The sequence below is a fragment of the Sinohyriopsis cumingii genome, chromosome 5 (assembly GCF_028554795.1).
Source record: "Sinohyriopsis cumingii isolate HCF-2022 chromosome 5, ASM2855479v2, whole genome shotgun sequence".
NCBI classification, from domain to species: Eukaryota; Metazoa; Mollusca; class Bivalvia; order Unionida; family Unionidae; genus Sinohyriopsis; species Sinohyriopsis cumingii.
In genome coordinates this window covers 55,087,087-55,104,269 of record NC_142965.1, presented here as the reverse complement: position 1 = coordinate 55,104,269, position 17,183 = coordinate 55,087,087, and the positions used below count along the sequence as shown (strand labels likewise).

The 17,183-nt window shown below is 35.6% G+C and overlaps 1 protein-coding gene across 3 annotated transcripts in view; it reads left to right on the top strand.

Moving 5' to 3' along the window:
- The window catches only part of LOC149799209 (ubiquitin carboxyl-terminal hydrolase 9X-like), a 197,299-nt gene that overhangs the window by 130,300 nt on the left and 49,816 nt on the right, over window positions 1-17,183 (top strand). For all 3 annotated transcript variants that reach the window (XM_089958476.1, XM_089958475.1, XM_089958477.1), the window contains exons 42-47: window positions 2,437-2,557; window positions 3,122-3,197; window positions 7,077-7,141; window positions 8,647-8,759; window positions 12,489-12,658; window positions 16,260-16,351. In XM_089958476.1, coding sequence (XP_089814602.1) covers window positions 2,437-2,557; window positions 3,122-3,197; window positions 7,077-7,141; window positions 8,647-8,759; window positions 12,489-12,658; window positions 16,260-16,351 — 637 coding nt within the window. The remainder of the gene's footprint in view (window positions 1-2,436; window positions 2,558-3,121; window positions 3,198-7,076; window positions 7,142-8,646; window positions 8,760-12,488; window positions 12,659-16,259; window positions 16,352-17,183) is intronic.

The following is a 17,183-nucleotide window of genomic DNA, read 5'->3' as shown; positions in this document are numbered from 1 at the left end:
GACTGCCCTTCGGACATACTTCAAAGAAACCCTGTTCGACAGTGTGTGTGTGTGTGTGTGTAAGCACCAGCAATTGATTGCCAAAATAAACGATGCCTATTTTGTTGTTACTTACGATGCCATGGACTTCAGGTTTAAGTCTTAATGCATGTAACACTGTTTGCTGAACAAAATATTTATTCAGAATTAGTTCTTTAGGGCCACATATACTGCATGGTATATTTTGTTTTATTTCTTTTAATTTAATTATGGTAATTAAACTTTACATATACGGTCGAGGAATGTCAGGTGTTAACTGGCCGAGTTTCTTTGGCGGAAATGGAGATGCGATTTTTGTTTGCAGAGAAAATTTCACAGTGATCATTCATTTAAACTAATTGGTGACAATTGTATTCTTTTAATTTTGTTATACTATAGTACTGTTGTAGTTGTTTAAAAACATCTGAAATTTACTTGAATAATGTTTAATTTTCACGTTCTATTTACTGAAGAAGAAAAAAAAAAAGAAAAAAAATGTTGTGTGATATGAATTATTTCGTCCAGTGCCGGATTTAGACGTGTGTGCGTGTGATTTGAATTTTTAACGTAGCTTTAACAATTTTTCAGTCATATCACTACGATGTCTGCAGTGTGGCAGCTTAGACTGTGGATTGCATACGTTATACCTATTTATAAACGGTTTGGGGTTGGTTTTTTCTTCTGACAAATTAAAATTGACAGACATAATGTAATTATTGGGACTTCGCTGCAAAAAATTTAGAGATATTACGAGATCGAGATGTAGATGAGGAAATACCCCCAAAATCAGGAGGTTTTTCTCCCGGCTTGAGAGTTGACAGGTATGAACTGTCTGGGCTTGTGGAATTTCAGTCAGGGCTTGAGTTTATTTAAGTCACCTGCCCGGGGCCTGTGCCTAAAAAAATTCTTTTAACACTGACCAGTACAGTACATAAACTATTATATCAGACTGCAGATTCAAGTTTTGAATGTGCAACCCAAATGTGGTCTCCTTCCGTCTGCCTCGCTCGCCAATGTTGATGTTTGTATTCGAGGACTGGCTAGTATTGCGTCACGGTACCACGTGATCTGTCGTCTCATTAAAACTCGGAAAAACTCGGCAATTTACGGAATCGTGGTATCTTCCATGCAATAAAATCACTACCCGCTTATGATATTTAATTTATAAACATGTCAGTCGAATTAAAATCTGTAGAGAATTACATACGTAGAAGGAAAATTTTGATTTCTAGTCTCCTTTAAGGACTATAAACCTTGGAAAAAGCTTGAGGTTGGTCTTTAGCAGAAGTCTTGTAGAGGTGCAAATAGAAAATTAATAAGTTGGGTATTTTACTCCATGGTTCTGAACTAATTTTATATTTTGAAATTACAAATGGTATTGTTCAAAAAGCACAAAACAATAACATGTACATCCAGGCTGTATCTTAATCATCAAGATGTTAATGATATTTTTGAATTTGACGTGCAGTTTAGTAACCTTAGTTACAGTGAGTTATCTCATAAGGATCAGGTGCTATCATTTTAGATGTGCATCGAACATCTGGAAGTTTAAACTGATAGCTTTTTATATAGCCCTAATGCACCAGTTTTAAACATAGACTGTTCATGGACATTAGATACTTAATAAATTGTTTTGTGCAGTTTGAATGCATTAAAAAGTATCTTCATGCATGTTTAGTCCATTTGTCTGTTTAAAATACACATCTTATGTAGAGCTTGGGTCATACATTTTGGATCAGACTGTTGTCATATGGATTCCTTATACATACTGGGTATGAAAATCCAAATTCAGGCAATAAGATTGGCTCCTGACTCGTACCTCCATATGGACAGGTTGTGGGATAGGTTTTTTTAATTTTATTTTTTATTGGCAATTTCAGTACTTTGTCTATATCATGCCAAGAAAATGGGAGCTACAATGCCTTAAGTACACATGTAGAAGGCTGGTATTGGTTAACACTTATTCCGCAATGCTTTAATTACAAGTTCAGTGAACTACCACAGATCCCAGAATGGGGAACAGAGAAAATGGGAGATTGGATATATGTATTGTATAAAACATCCAATATGCAAGCAATTTCACGTAATGCAACCATTTATATTTCATTTTCATAATACAAGATTACTTAATTATTTCCACAAGAGAATATAGGAACTTGAATCTAAAATTGTAGCATTGAAATTTTTTTAAAATATACTTTTTAAAGTGGCAATTATAAACTTCTAGTAATGTTTTTTATGACCACACTGTAGTCAGAATATGCATGCATTTTTACCCTGTATCCATGGTCCAGTAATGGGGAAGCTGTGTTGTTTTTCAAATATGCTGCCAAGTTTTAGGCTCTCTCTCTGTTTTTTGATAAAGTAACATGGGCTAATTTACTATTTTAATCTTTATAATTCTTGTTTTGTGTTTAGGTGAAATTATTGATGCTGACTGTGATGAAAAGGGGCAGTGTACAAAGTACAAATTGATAGGGGTTGTAGTTCACAGTGGACAGGCCAGTGGGGGACATTACTACTCTTACATCTTACATAGGTAACATGAAATCACTACTAACAGACTTCATTTAATTCCAACATTTTAAACAGATATTTGCGTGAAGTTTGATACATGATGGCATACAATTTAATGAATCGGATTCTACTACTTAAATGATGCTTTAAGCCTGAAATGAAACATTTTTTAAAACAGTTGATGCAGACTGCCATTTGGAGATAATTAATGAAAATATGCATGAGAGTCTTATATATAAATTCAGGCATGATAGAATTTCATTATATAATAATGATACTTAATGCTAAAATGTTCATGCATTCAGGAACAAGGATATGATGGTAATATAACAAACCAATTTTTATGAACTTGTTTTATTTAATGACATGTCAAGACAACCTCTATTAAGTTGTTATATGTATAGAAGGCTTATTACACTGTTGAAATCAAGAAATAAGCCTGATTTATGCTTTTCATTTGGACTTCAACTGTTGATATATACTGTATAGTATTGTGATTTATTTTTAAATCAACAACAGATGTTTGTGATTTTATTTGCTTTCTAACTGTCCATCTGAGGAATGCATATGATTTTTTTGTTTTTAGGGGTGCTGACAGGATACCAAAGTGGTACAAGTTTGATGATGGTGATGTCTCAGAATGTAAAATGGAGGATGATGAGGTGAGATAGTAATACTAGAAAATCAGTTTTGTTTAGTTTAATTTTTTTTCTCCATATTTCTTTTATCTTTTATATTTCCTGTTATATTTATCATCAGATCCACCTTTCTTAAAGCTTAACGTCATGAACACTTTCATGTATATGTGATAATCTGTCCATAAATCTGCATGTCTGCATGTACATCAATTTATACCTCAGTGTGAAACTATTTTTATATGGTGAATTTTTCAAGTACATTTGGCAGCAATAATTGATGGACAGTAGCAACAAAATGCATTAAATGCAGGAGATATAAATTCATGGAGGACGCATATGAAATTTGTGAAGCCTACACTAAGTGTTCCAGAAATACATGAAGCACATCTCCAATACAGTATGCAGTATTTTATGTCCTAGTTTGAAGGTATCTAGTCCACAGTGCTGAGAAAGGATCTTAAGAACAAAGAGAGACATGGCAAGTCCAGAGAGACAGAATGCATCATGCAGAGTCTGCATCCTAAAACTGGCCAGTGTAGTGGGGGAATACGACAATATTTGCCCTCATCTCGTTATTGAAATTAATGCAAACAATGCTGATGATAGCCATTAAATCGGGTCAGCATGAAGTAGAAAAACAAGGTTTTTGAGTTGCTGGATTCACATTCTTTATGGCATTGATGGAATCACAGATGAGGCAACTAATGCAAAGGGCAGTAACGGTGTTGCTGGCCTTTGATGATTTATTGTCCCTTTGTACTTAATTCTCCATGGATGGCTGAGCTTGTCTGAGCTTGGCATTTTTATATTTTGGATTCTGACAATCCATCCAGGCCATATACTGCAGTTCCAACTGCCAACTGTCCAGTCGACTTGCAAACCCAGCTGTCAGCCATCCAACAGGCTTGTGACTGACCGTGAATGCCATATGACCAGGCAATAATCAGACTAATCAGCAATCCACTATCCCATCCTACTGACCCACCAGCAGTCTTCATGGCAATACATACCAGCAAGACAAGCCATGGCACTTCCCTGGCTGCCAATGCATCTGCCGAGTCAACTCTTTATTGCAACATGGCAAATTTTGACCTCGGTCTAACTTTAAGCCTCAACATGCCCCTTGGGTCCAGAAGCAGTTTCATAAAGCTGATAGGAAACAATGTTTTGCCTTCCTGAAGCCTCCTAACAGGCATTGTTAATTTGACACCCCAAGAGAAGACAATAATTTTGTTGATGTGGTCATTACTCAGGACAGTTCACAAGTCAAACTCTCAGGACTTTACTCCAAGCTGATTTTTATTGCCTAGGGTCAGTGGAACTTTCAGGCCAGGCATAGACCTCATCCAGCTTAAGAAGTACATAGTAGCATTATGGTTAAATATGGAGGTGTCAAGTTTGGGTCAGTTTAGACCTAATGACATTTAATTAAGTGCACTATTAAAAAATACAAAATACATGCATACATCATTCTCTTCCAAAGTTATGTCCACAGATGATTACTATATCCTGCTCACACTGAGTCTCAAGGTGGCCTAAGATGCTCGATTTTTTAGATCACTCACATATCACCTCTTTTTCTTATGGATTCAAGTCTTGCCTTGATGAATGTGGTAATGTGAAAAAGCTTGCCAGTAGCTTCCTGTAGGTCACTACTTCTTCCTAGGCTCTTGCTTTAAAAATATACTGACTGCCATGTATGGCCTATCATACACAAATCTCAAATAATTACTGATGATTAAAATATTGTTTTGTAAAAATCACTTTTCTTAGATTTGTACACCTTTCTACAGAACACAAATTTCAGTATTAAAAGTCAATGTGAAAATAAGGACAGACTCTTTGTTTGACCAGCTTGCATAATATGGCTTAGGAACAGTATTAACACTTCAAATTGATGTATGGGTTTACCAGTTGCTCAGCTCACTAAGATCAAAAGAGTTGGGATGTGTGCGAGGCCTCAGATGAATATGGAATGACAAGCTTAAGGAACCGACCATTTAGGGGCCCTGAGTGGTCTAAAGCACTCACTGTTCCGGATCACTGCCATCTCACCTCTGTCTGTGTGGGTTCGAGTCCAAGGCTCAGCTATCGTGGGTATGTGGGAAAGCCTGCCAGTAGCTTCTCGTGGGTCAGTGGTTCTTCCCTGGGTTTTCCAGGGTTCTTCCTCCACCAGTTATACTGGCCACCATATATAGCCTATCTTGTGCTTAAAAATGGTGTTAAACCCTAGAAGAAGAACAACAACAGACCATTTAATTTTTGGTTTTTGGGGGTTGGATTGATGGCGTGACTTTATGCCACTGGTATGACTTGTATATACATGTAAGTAATGCCTGACAAGGACAACAACCCCATCATGGAGTGTGCGGAGTTGAATTTTATAGCAATCTTTTTCCCTGAGTTCTCTCAGCAGTTGTCAGCAGACCAGGCCTATACATCTTAAGTTTTGGTAGACATTGAGAATGAGAATGAACACCCTCCTTACATCCACTTGTGCAGTCAACAAATATTAAAGAAATCTTTGGACAAAATCCTAGACCCAGAAAATCCAATGACTTTCTTTTCAAACAGTCTGTTAACAGGATTATTTGCATCCTACTTGTATCTCACATCTTTTTGTACAATGCTGACATGATGAGTTTGGAAAAGAACATTGTGTGGGTTAATTTATCAACCCACAGTTCTGTGAGATGGGTCACGGCAGTTTTGTTTATTTGTATGGCTTCCAAATTGGTGCAGAATATGTTAGCAATTTTCACCATGTTGAAAGTTGTCAGTAGCATGCATGGGTATCTGTGGTTGTGAGGAGAGGTAATTGCTGAGAGTTTCTTCCCTTTGTCTACTTTGAATAGAGACTACAGAGATGAATTCATGGAGAGCTGGCTTCTAGAGGTGGTAGAATTTATTTTCCTAACATTTATAGGATTGAATAAGAAATCTTGAATTTACAAAACTGAATTCCTTTTCAATATTCTACCTGCTTTGAACCCAACATGACTATTGATATACATTCTTTCTAGTCAGCTATTGATATTTGAGTGTCCTGATACTGAGAGGTAAATTAGAGAGGTGTACATATAGGGCATGACAAATTTTCAATTCACTGCTTGAATGGCAGGGCAGGTGACTTGGAACTTTTACTTGTCCTGCATTAGTTCCACTCATCCTATCATATACAGAAGCTGAATTGGGGGCCCCCAAGTGGTCTAAAGCACACTCTGTTAGGATCACTGCCATCTCACCTGTCTGTGTGGGTTCGAGTCTTCGATTCGGCCAATGTGGGTATGTGAGAAAGCTTGCCAGTAGCTTCTTGTGGTCAGTGGTTCTTAATGGGATTTTACCGGGTTCTTCCTCCACCATTAATACTGGCTGCCATGTATAGCCTATTGTGTGCTGAAAAATGGCATTAAACCCAACAACAACAACAGCAGAAGCTGAATCAGTTTTAAAATGCCACTTGTTTAATTGGTTGAGCAGTTTGAAAAAGTGTCTTGCTCTTCCTCAGACAATAAAAATAAATTCGAGCAGATGAGTGGAATTTTCAAGCCGAGACATGCCACACATCAGTTTCAAAAACAACACAAGCACAAATGCCTTATTCGCAAGTATATCCATGTATATAATTATTAAACTAAAATAATGGGGGGAAAAAATCACATGATAGCTGTAACTTAAGAATGGGCCCATTTACTAAATTAAGTTTTCTAACCTATTGCCCACTGTCTTAAACATTGTAAATTATAAATACATTTCAAGTGCAAATGAAGCACAAATGATATGAAAAAGAAATGCAGTTTTGGCAAAATTATCATTTTATACTTTATAGATTAGTACAGGCCAGTCATAAGTAGGGCTTTTCTATTTTACTACTATTATGCAACTGATTGTTTATGTTCACAGGAAATGAAGAATCAGTGTTTTGGTGGAGAATATCTTGGGGAGGTGTTTGATCACATGCTAAAGAGGTGAGTTTATTTTATTTAAAATAAAAACACACAGTATTCATGTACTGTCAGGCTCTTTTAAAAATGTAACCTTGACATATAACTGATGTTTCCCCACTTCTCATGTTCTTCTGGTCCAAGATCCTATTTATTAAAATGTTTGCCGTTGAATTGGTGCTTTTTCAGATTGACGCACATTTCCAGTCCTGCCAAGTACCCATCCATGAGTTTTATCACACAAGCAGACCTATTTCTGCTGCTTTGTTGTATGAACTTGAGACACCAGCTGTGCACAAAATTGGAATAAGTTAAAGAATATTTATTAAGACAGTCATTCTGTGCAACAACATATCAAAGTAAATCCCGTGATCAGGAAACAAATGCCTAGCACTTGAATAAATCCTGATTTGATGAAACATGTTTTCACATGCAGAATGTGTATCTTACTGTAAATATTAAGTGCTTACAAGCTGACCAGATTTGCACCTGCTGCTCGAGTACATATTTTATTTTTTGCACTGTAATGTAATTAAAAGGGAGATATCCAAATAATGAAGCTCTGATAGGAAGCTTTCTTGTGTTGACCTTTCAGTTAACCAATCAAATTGGAGCTTTCATATTTATGAAAGTGAAAAGCTTCTTTCGGAACATCTCATTCATATGATATAGCTCCCAAACATGAAATGAATGCTTTAACTGATAGGTAACTTAAATAAGTGGACAAGGAATTCCAGAGGTAGGCATGACATGAACTGGGGCCCCAAGTGGCCGAGTGGTCTAAAGCACTCTCCGTTACGGATCACTGGCATCTCACATCTGTCTGCGTGAGTTTGAGTCTCAGATTTGGCCAATATTGGTATGTGAGAAAACTTGCCAGTAGCTTCTCGTGGGTCGGTGGTTCTTTACAGGGTTTTACCGGGTTCTTCCTGCACCATTAATACTGGCAGCCATGTATTGCCTATCGTATGCTGAAAAATGGCGTTAAACCCCACAACAACAACAATAATGTGAACTTTAATATCAGTGCCTGTCAGATTTGCATATTAAAACAGTAGATCTCAATTTTAATCAGATTGGTTTATGTGTAAAAGACAATGACTTTGGTAAATCCCAATGTTTTCAGGTGATTTGAAAGCACATGCTCATGACATTTGGGTAACAATCCAGTAAGAACTCACCCAAAATGAGGAGCATACTCACCTTGGCAAACCTGGATCGGTTGCTTTTGTTTCTGCTTGGGAAGGGCACTTGGCTATTTTGTCCATGGCATGATATAGTCAGTAATATGTTAAAAGTGCCATTAAAACCAATTAACCTTCCCAAAACTACTTATCTGTGTGGTGCATGGTTGACGTGATGCAAAGCCAACAATGTAAACAAATTTATGATCAACCTGTACATACAAATTGTATGGGTGGCTTCCATTGAAAAAGATTTTTTTTAAATTGTTTTTTTGTGTGTGTAAAACAATGGCATACTGCTCATGAAATAAAAAAATTTATTCATGCAGAAGTTCTTATTTTCAGAATGGCATATAGAAGACAGAAACGCTGGTGGAATGCATACATATTATTTTATGAGAGGCAAGATGAATATGAAGAAGATAAAATTACCAAGAATATTCAGGATCTAACGTTATGTAAGTGGACGCAATAGACCTGTATGTGACACTTAAGATATTCTGTTTTCTATTTTTTGCTTTTTTGGTTTTTGTATTTTAAATGATTATGTGCCATGGAAAGTATAAAAAATGCATGAATTAAAAGAATAATTGATTTTGGGTAATTCACTCTTATTTTGCGCCATTAATATTAAAATGATTGTTTAGCCCTCCCTTGTTATAATGCACTTTGCAGTAATGTGATGGCAGATATAAGGTAGTAACAAAAGTTTAGGTTTTATTCATTAATTCTTTAAACAAATACTATTTTGAATATCCATCATCAGAAAACTTTATGAATCTTGCTACTGTACATTTTTTAGACATACCAGAATGTCTTTTTACAACCAGCATTTGACAAATTGGTCATTGTTTTATTCGGTCAATATCCGAAATGGTGTTCCAAAAGAAATCCCATCTTTACTGAGCCATTCTTGTAATCAGCCTGTGTTATCTATTGTATTTGGTAGTAGTATACATGAGTGTCAAAATTTCCTTTAGCATTATACCCACATCAGCAGATCAATAACTTAATCTGTGTAAACACACCATGCCAATCATGCAGGCATATGTAGGACATGACACCAAAAATCCTTTCTTCGCTCTGCTACGATCCAAATGGAAATAAACAATAGTCTATGATAAGCATAGTGAACAGTGTTTGTCAATATTCTATTTGAATTACACCTTTTTTAGTCCACCCCCTCAACCAACAATAAGTCACTGAAAGTTCTCCAAAAAGTGCAGGAGAAAAAGTTTTCAAAGTCAGAATTCAGTTTGGTTTAAGAAGGAAAATGCTCATAATTACCAGACATATATTTGTTCTTTATTCACTTTTTGTTAAAATATTAAATGCATTCATATATAATAATAATGATGATAATAATAATAATAATAATAATAAATGAGGACTTGGTATAGCGCCTAATCTTTAGAAGCTCTAAGCGCTTTACAACATTAGACAACACCTATAAGATAAAAAACATATAATGATATGATTACAAAAACAAACACCATGAAATTAGAAAACAAAAAAAACATGCTGAGAATATTTGAGGTAGGAAACATTATTAGGTCTTTAAGTTTGTTCTTGCAGTCAAAATAAGCGAGTTTTAAGAGCACTCTTAAATGGGATCACTGTGTCTTTGTGTCTAAGTTCAGTGGGCAATTCATTCCACATTGCTGGGTCCTGGTATGCAAAAGAACGCTGTCCATATGACTTTGTTTTCATAGTGGGAATAATGAGTATACGATTGTCAGAAGAGGAGCATAAGTATCTTTCTGGTGTGTACACATGGGTGAGGTCAGATAGGTATGTTGGACTAGAGTCAGACAGTGAAACTTAGCACAGAGAACAAATTTTGTGTTTGATTCTGGATCGAATGGATAGCCAGTATAGAGTACAGAGAAGTGGGGAGGTGTGCTCTGATCGTGGTACTCTAAGTATGATCCAAGCAGCTGTGTTTTGAACGTTTTGAAGTTTCTGGAGCAGATATTGAGATAAACCAGACAGAATTGAGTTACAGTAGTCCAGTCTTGAAAGTACTAATGAACACACAAGTGTTTTAGTGGCATCAACTGAAAGATATTTGCGAATTGAGCTGATGCGTCTCAGCTGAAGATATGCAGCCTTGCAAATGTTCATGACATGTTGGTGGAATGTGAGAATACTCTCCAGAATAACACCTAGGTTTTCGTACTGATTGTGTGAATTTAATGTTGGCATTACTGATATTTATTGTTTGAGGTAAAGGATCTGAATGAGAAAGTCTTTGTGTTGTGATCAGAATGGCCTCAGTTTTATCATCATTTATCTGCAGCTTGTTACATGTCATCCATGATTTCACATCAGAAATGCACCTCTCTACACCTTGGATGGTAGCATCAACTTAATTGGGTGGCTAGATTTGTATATTTGGGTGTTGTCAGCGTATAATTGGTGAGACACTGGATGATGATCTATGACACTTGAGAGCGACTGAGTGAAAGCATGAAGAGAACATGTCCAAGGACAGACCCCTGTGGAACACCACAACATAGATCAACTGGGCTGGAGTGTATTCCATCTGCAGATACAATTTGTGTCCTGTTGACCAAGTAGGACTTGAACCACAGTATGCCAAATACATGCTGGAGACGGTGAAGTAATATATCTTGGTCTGTTGTGTGAAATGCTGCAGATAAATCAAGGAGGGTGAGGATCGTAATCTTTCCGCTATCCAATGCAGAGATAATGTCATTAACTACTTTTAGAGGAATAGTTTCAGTACTGTGGCAAGGGCAAAATGCAGATTGTACATTGCTAAAAAGACTGTTTGAATTCAGATGAGATACAAGCTGGGATAGAACAACCTTTTCTAAGATTTTTTGTATGAATGGAAGATTAGAAACTGGGCGGTTGTTCTTTAAATCTTTATGGTCTAGTGTTGGTTTCTTCAGCAGAGGCTTTACAGTGGCAGTTTTGAAGAATGATGGAAATTCCCCTGATGAGAGAGAGGTATTAGTAACATCAGTTAGTGAAGGCAATACTGGATCTAAGCACTCAAGCAACAGTGATGTTGGAATTGGATCAAGTTCACATGACTTTGGTGCACTCTTCATCAGGATTGTACGTACAAAATCCATAGAGACAGGTTCAAATGCTGCTAATGGTTGCCGCTCAAATTCTGCATCCCAACTGTATGGTGACGACGAGTCAGTTGAAATTGTGGTGTCAAGCTTATCTCTAATGGTTTGTACTTTGTCACGGAAGAAATTGCAGACATATCCGGAAGGTCGATTGGAGAGAAGGTAGTTAGAAGTGGTGTAGATTTGTTCCTTGACATCAGCTTGTTAGTAATCTTGAAGAGCTCTTTGCAGCTGGAACTTTCCATGATCTTAGTAGTGTAGTGGGCCAATTTCGCTGCATGGACTATATTTGTGACATTCTTCTTAGCAGCTTCATAGATTTGCTTATGATTAGTCCGGTGGATAGCCAAAGCCTCTCAGCTTTACAGCGGTCTCTTTTAGCAGTGCTAAAATATATAACTAAATCAAATAAAAGTCTGCATCAGTTATAAGCATGATAATTTTTATTTGAAGTTCACATGCAGTCTCTTGACATTATAAAATATTGCAGAGTGAACAGTAACATAAGACGAGTTATGTCCAAATATCATGAAGTTAGGTATGGTAACACTTTACTCCATACATTTATTTGCAACTAAAAGCTAGAACATGACACCCATCACATACAAAAAGATATGAATAAACAAAAGGATATAACCAGTATGCTATGATGAGATCTATGACATGTTCAGCTTTGTGCAGATTTTGAGCTCAACTAGTCATGAACTGGAACAGTTTATGGGATGGCTGTTGTCTGTCATCTATAAATCCTCTGTCTTTCAGTTAGAAGAAGTTTCTTTCATAATTCTCTTAACTCTTTACATTTGCAAATATTTGTTAAGGGGTTTGTGGGTGAGAGAGAGAGGGAGTAGGTCCAGAGATATGTTGGGCAGTACAAATTTGTTTTTTATAATGCTTAAGAATCCTTGTTGTACAAGTAATTGATACTAGGTTCAAATTTGCATGTAGCATTTTTTAAACAGAGATACATTTTATTTAAAGTTTTCCACTGAATATATTAAGCTCATGTTGATAACAGTGTACATTGTTGATGCCAGTAGTTTACTGAAATCTAAATTTTATGTTAATTTTTCCTGTTAGCATCCAGGTCATGTCCAATCAAAATCCCATCATCCATAGAAAAATGTGTTCGTAAACACAACATTCTCTTCATGCATGAGAGGACACACTTCAGCCTAGAGTATTTCCAGTTTATGAAGAAACTCCTGAACTGCAACCAGATGTACACCCACAGTAACATGGATAAAATGGTGAGAAATTTTGTTGTTTTTTGTTGTGTTTTTTTACTTCAATAAGAAAATGTGTTCCGTAAATCACACCTGTCAAGACTATGAGCAGTTAACTTTTTCAAATGTCCTTTTTGGGTAGCTGGGGGAATAAAATCTGCATAATCTTGTCACTTACAAATATAGCAGTATAGATACTGTGGTTTCATTTATTTTCAAGGGTTGCAAATTTTGTGGCTTTGTAAAAATAAGAAAAGAAAGGACATTTTCATGGGTACTTGAAGTCATAGATGAGCCATTCAGAGTTTGCATACTTTTAAGCATTTAATTTCAGGTATTAACATCCGCAAACATCCAAAAATAAAGAATACAAAAGAAAAAAACTGCTGCAAGCAATAAGTCTAGTATTTTACAGACTTATTGTTTAAATGGATTAAACATGCATGGATAAAATGATGCATGCTATAAGATGGATTAAAATTTTTGACAAAATTTTCACTTGAATGAAGGATCTGTTTGAACAAGTGTTAAATATAATTTTCATATACTAGCTTATTTATTCTTTATTTCATTTTCAGTAATATTAGTGTTTTTGCTTTTGCTTTTTCTCATATCTGTCTATCATTACTGATCTCACAACATTTTGTTTTATGACAGTGAGTGGAAATTATAACTGCTGGATACCACCATATACATATATGTGCATTGAAAACAGTATAAAATGCTTCATAATTCTTTTTTTCTTAACGAGTTACAATAAACAGACACTTGTAAAAGCTAATACACCTCTCCCTCGATAACTTGTGCACAACGGGGTCCACAAACATAGACCGCACTGTAGTCAAGGATTGAGTTACAGAGGGACCTCCAATTTTTTTTAAAAAATCGTTTTGACATCGAGAAAATCATGGGGGGGGAGCGGCGTTAGGGAACTGGGCTGTTTATTTACTGAATCCTCATTTTACAATCATGTCAATAATTTTTAATAACGCTGTTATTCTAATGAAGTTGTTCGTTATTCTGTTTAAATAACATTTATTTTCAAAATGTGCAGCATATGAAAGATCATTCCAATTGGTTTCAACAATCATCACGTGCACGCAAAAAATCTGTGTATTACGTCACTGCTTTTTGTTTTCTTGATGAGTCTAGTGGTATTTAATTTTATCCTGCCAAATCAGGAGTCCCTAGAGTAGGGAACTAGACTAACTGTTGATACACCACCAAACAAGATTCCTTTTTTGTTTAAAAAGATGCGACATTTATTTCATGAGACAATCATCTATGTCGAAATTCAATTTTTATATTGTTCAGTTAGTACAAATATTGATGTTGTGATTTCACTGGATGTAATTATGAAACTTCGTATCATCCTTGAGGATATCTCTAAGTGCCAGTTCAAGAATTCTCTGAACCTCGTTTGCCCACAATGGTCCGTATCTGTGAAACCAAGCTCTTTATTTTACGAAGTATTCATTTTGCTTGGCTGCCTGGTTATTTTTTATCACAGTTATGAAAGAGTATGTTAATTTAAGGCAGTTTATGTTACATACACAATAACATTTACAAGTGTTCGATTAATCAAATGAAGTGAGTTCACCCGACATATGACTGGGGCAGCTAGATTTTAAATTTGTAGGATTTTTGTGCCTTTTAACTTTTCTTTTATTCCACTTCCTTGATTCAAAAGACATAATTAACTTGATGATACAAAGGAGGCCAGCTTTAATTCTTTGCAAAAATACAACAAATACTTCCGGTAGTCAGTTATCAAAACACGTTCGGCACTTAATTAGGTTCTCAGAGAAATGCTCGCTGGCATAGCTGTTACTGTAGATTGCCGCATTTTACGTTTAATTACAAGATATCACATTGCATTTATGACAATTACACTTGAACTAAAAGATAGAACTAGTACATAAATTTCAATTGATAAAAATATTTTTTAATTTGTATTTATTTATTAAAGTACTGCCTCCACTCGGCGTGACATTTTCATTGATTTAAATTTCCTTACATATCGTTAAATAGGGGCCCCGAGTGGCCGAGTGGTCTAAAGCACTATCTGTTACGGATCACTGCCATCTCATCTCTCTCTGCTTGGGTTCGAGTCTTAGATTCAGCTAATGTGGGTATGTGAGAAAGCTTGCCAGTAGCTTCTCATGGGTCGGTGGTTCATTCCGGGGTTTTCCCGGGTTCTTCCTCCACCATTAATACTGGCTGCCATGTGTAGCCTATCGTGTGCTGAAAAATGGCGTTAAACCCTACAACAACAACAACAACATATCGTTAAATGTAGTGTACTAGGAATGTCGTTTGGAAAGAAAATGTAAAAAAAAAGTGTATGACCTAATTTTAAATTTGATATTTCATAGTGTTGAATAAAATTTCCAGGTTCTATCTACCATTTTCAACAATAAAAACAAAACGAGCAGTACATCAAAGTTTCTGTTACCAATTTTGATCGTGATTTTCTTCAGGTTCAACAATACAGGGATCTATATTTTGGGTATTTTCTGGTGTAAAAAATGGGATTCACGCCTGACCCCATGTTATAAGCAGGTTTGCGAGCTATCAGGGCACGAGTTATCGAGGGAGTGATGTATGTTATTACCATATTTCAGTGATCACTTAGAATGTATTAGTAAGAAATTTGTGGAGGGGTTGGTCTGCATCACATGTTATGTCTTTAAATTTGTGGTTCATTGTAACAATGAAATTCACCATATTGGTACGACACAAAAATTGGTGAAACTATAGTATGCAATGTGTATTGCCAGTGAGCATGTCTCTTATGAATGACAATATTTAGTAACATGTTGTGTTCTTTTAGCTCTCCTGGCCATCTTATGGTATGATCCTTCATCTGTTTTATCTGTTGTCAATCTGTATGGCAACTATCACCAGTTGCTATTTTAACTTCTCAAATGCCACTGAACCACTTTTCAATCAATTTTGACAACATTCTGGCATGAAGTCCTTTTAGATTTGTACCAATGATACTGATCCAGTTTCAGATATGGCCTACATTACTAAAATAAAAAAGAAACACTTTGAAAGGAAGTTTTCTCAAAACCCACATAACAGAATTTGACCACATGTTGTGACCGAAAGCATCCTGGCATTTAGACTTTTCAGGTTTGTACATGTGACGGTGAACTGCCATAAGATATGACTGCTGAAAAGAATTGGACAGCAAACATCCTGACACAAAGTCGGTTGTACAACTGATTCCATCAAATATTGCAACTTTTACTAAAAATATGTATATGTTTTTGAAGCAACTTTTCACAAATCACAGAACATAATTGGACTAAATTGCTTAAACTACTGCTTCTATGCATTCACTGTGCTCAAACAAATAAAGATCAGACTAGGGTTTCATGAAAGGAGACAGCTTTAATGTATAAACTGTTAGTTAATTAAAATTTTAAGAAGGCTAATGAAACATTAGTAAAATAAATAAGATCAGAATATTTTGAATGAAGAATAAACGTTTAAAAGAATTGGGTACAGTTGTATTATGTTATTTATATTATTTAATTATTATATTGTATTATTATGGTACTATATAATACAGGAACCTCTCATACTGAATTAATTTTTTTTCTTCATTCCATCTCAGGTCCCAGATGCAGAACAGTTGTCAATGATAAGTATAGAGCTGGCCTCTAAATTTCTGTTCACTGTGGGCTTTCATACCAAGAAGACTCTTAGGTTAGTATTAAATTGATCAGATTTTCAGTGTCTAAATTTCCAACCAAAATACAAAGATAGGATTTGCATGTATATCTGGAAAACTAAATTTACCAGTTGAAAAATAATCACTGTTAATATAATAACCTCCAGATCCTGTTCATGCCATACTGTGAATATTGTAGTGACATGTAAAGCTACCCACGACTGTCTAGCTGCCTAGTAAAAAACTTTTTGCAGTTCAGTTTTCAGTTACTGTGGCATGGCATTTGTGTTCCATGAATAAATTTCTTTTTAGTGAATACAATCTTTTAATGATTATTCATGTCAGAAAGACTTGTATCTTTGAAGCTATTCATGCATCAGATTTCACACAGCTAATTAAATAGACATGAAAGAGTTGAGCTGTTTGGTGGAATTATGCTTTTTCTTTGTAGAATAGGTCAATCTGATGATATCGCTGTAAATTTGTTTGTGCTTATTGGTGGGGGTAGGTACTTAAAGAGTACCAGCATACATAACTTGTTGCTTTTGCAAATAACTTTGACCATGTTTACTAAGTTAACTCGGAATGGTCTGATTGAATTGGTCTTAATAATAGCTTTTCCTTCTTCAAAGCATTCATTTGATTGCATAATATTCTTAAATTGGCTGTTGTATTTAATTAATGTCATGTGGTCATTAGCAAAAAAATTTGCTTAAATGTTGATTGTGACTTGAGTGTGGATTAATTAAGCAGAGTTGGTAAAAATACTTGAGAGGTGTTATGATCTTCAGTTAAAAGAAATTGAAAAGGATGTAAAAAGTTTTAATGAACTGGTTAGAGAAAATAGTTACAATTATTAAGGAAAGC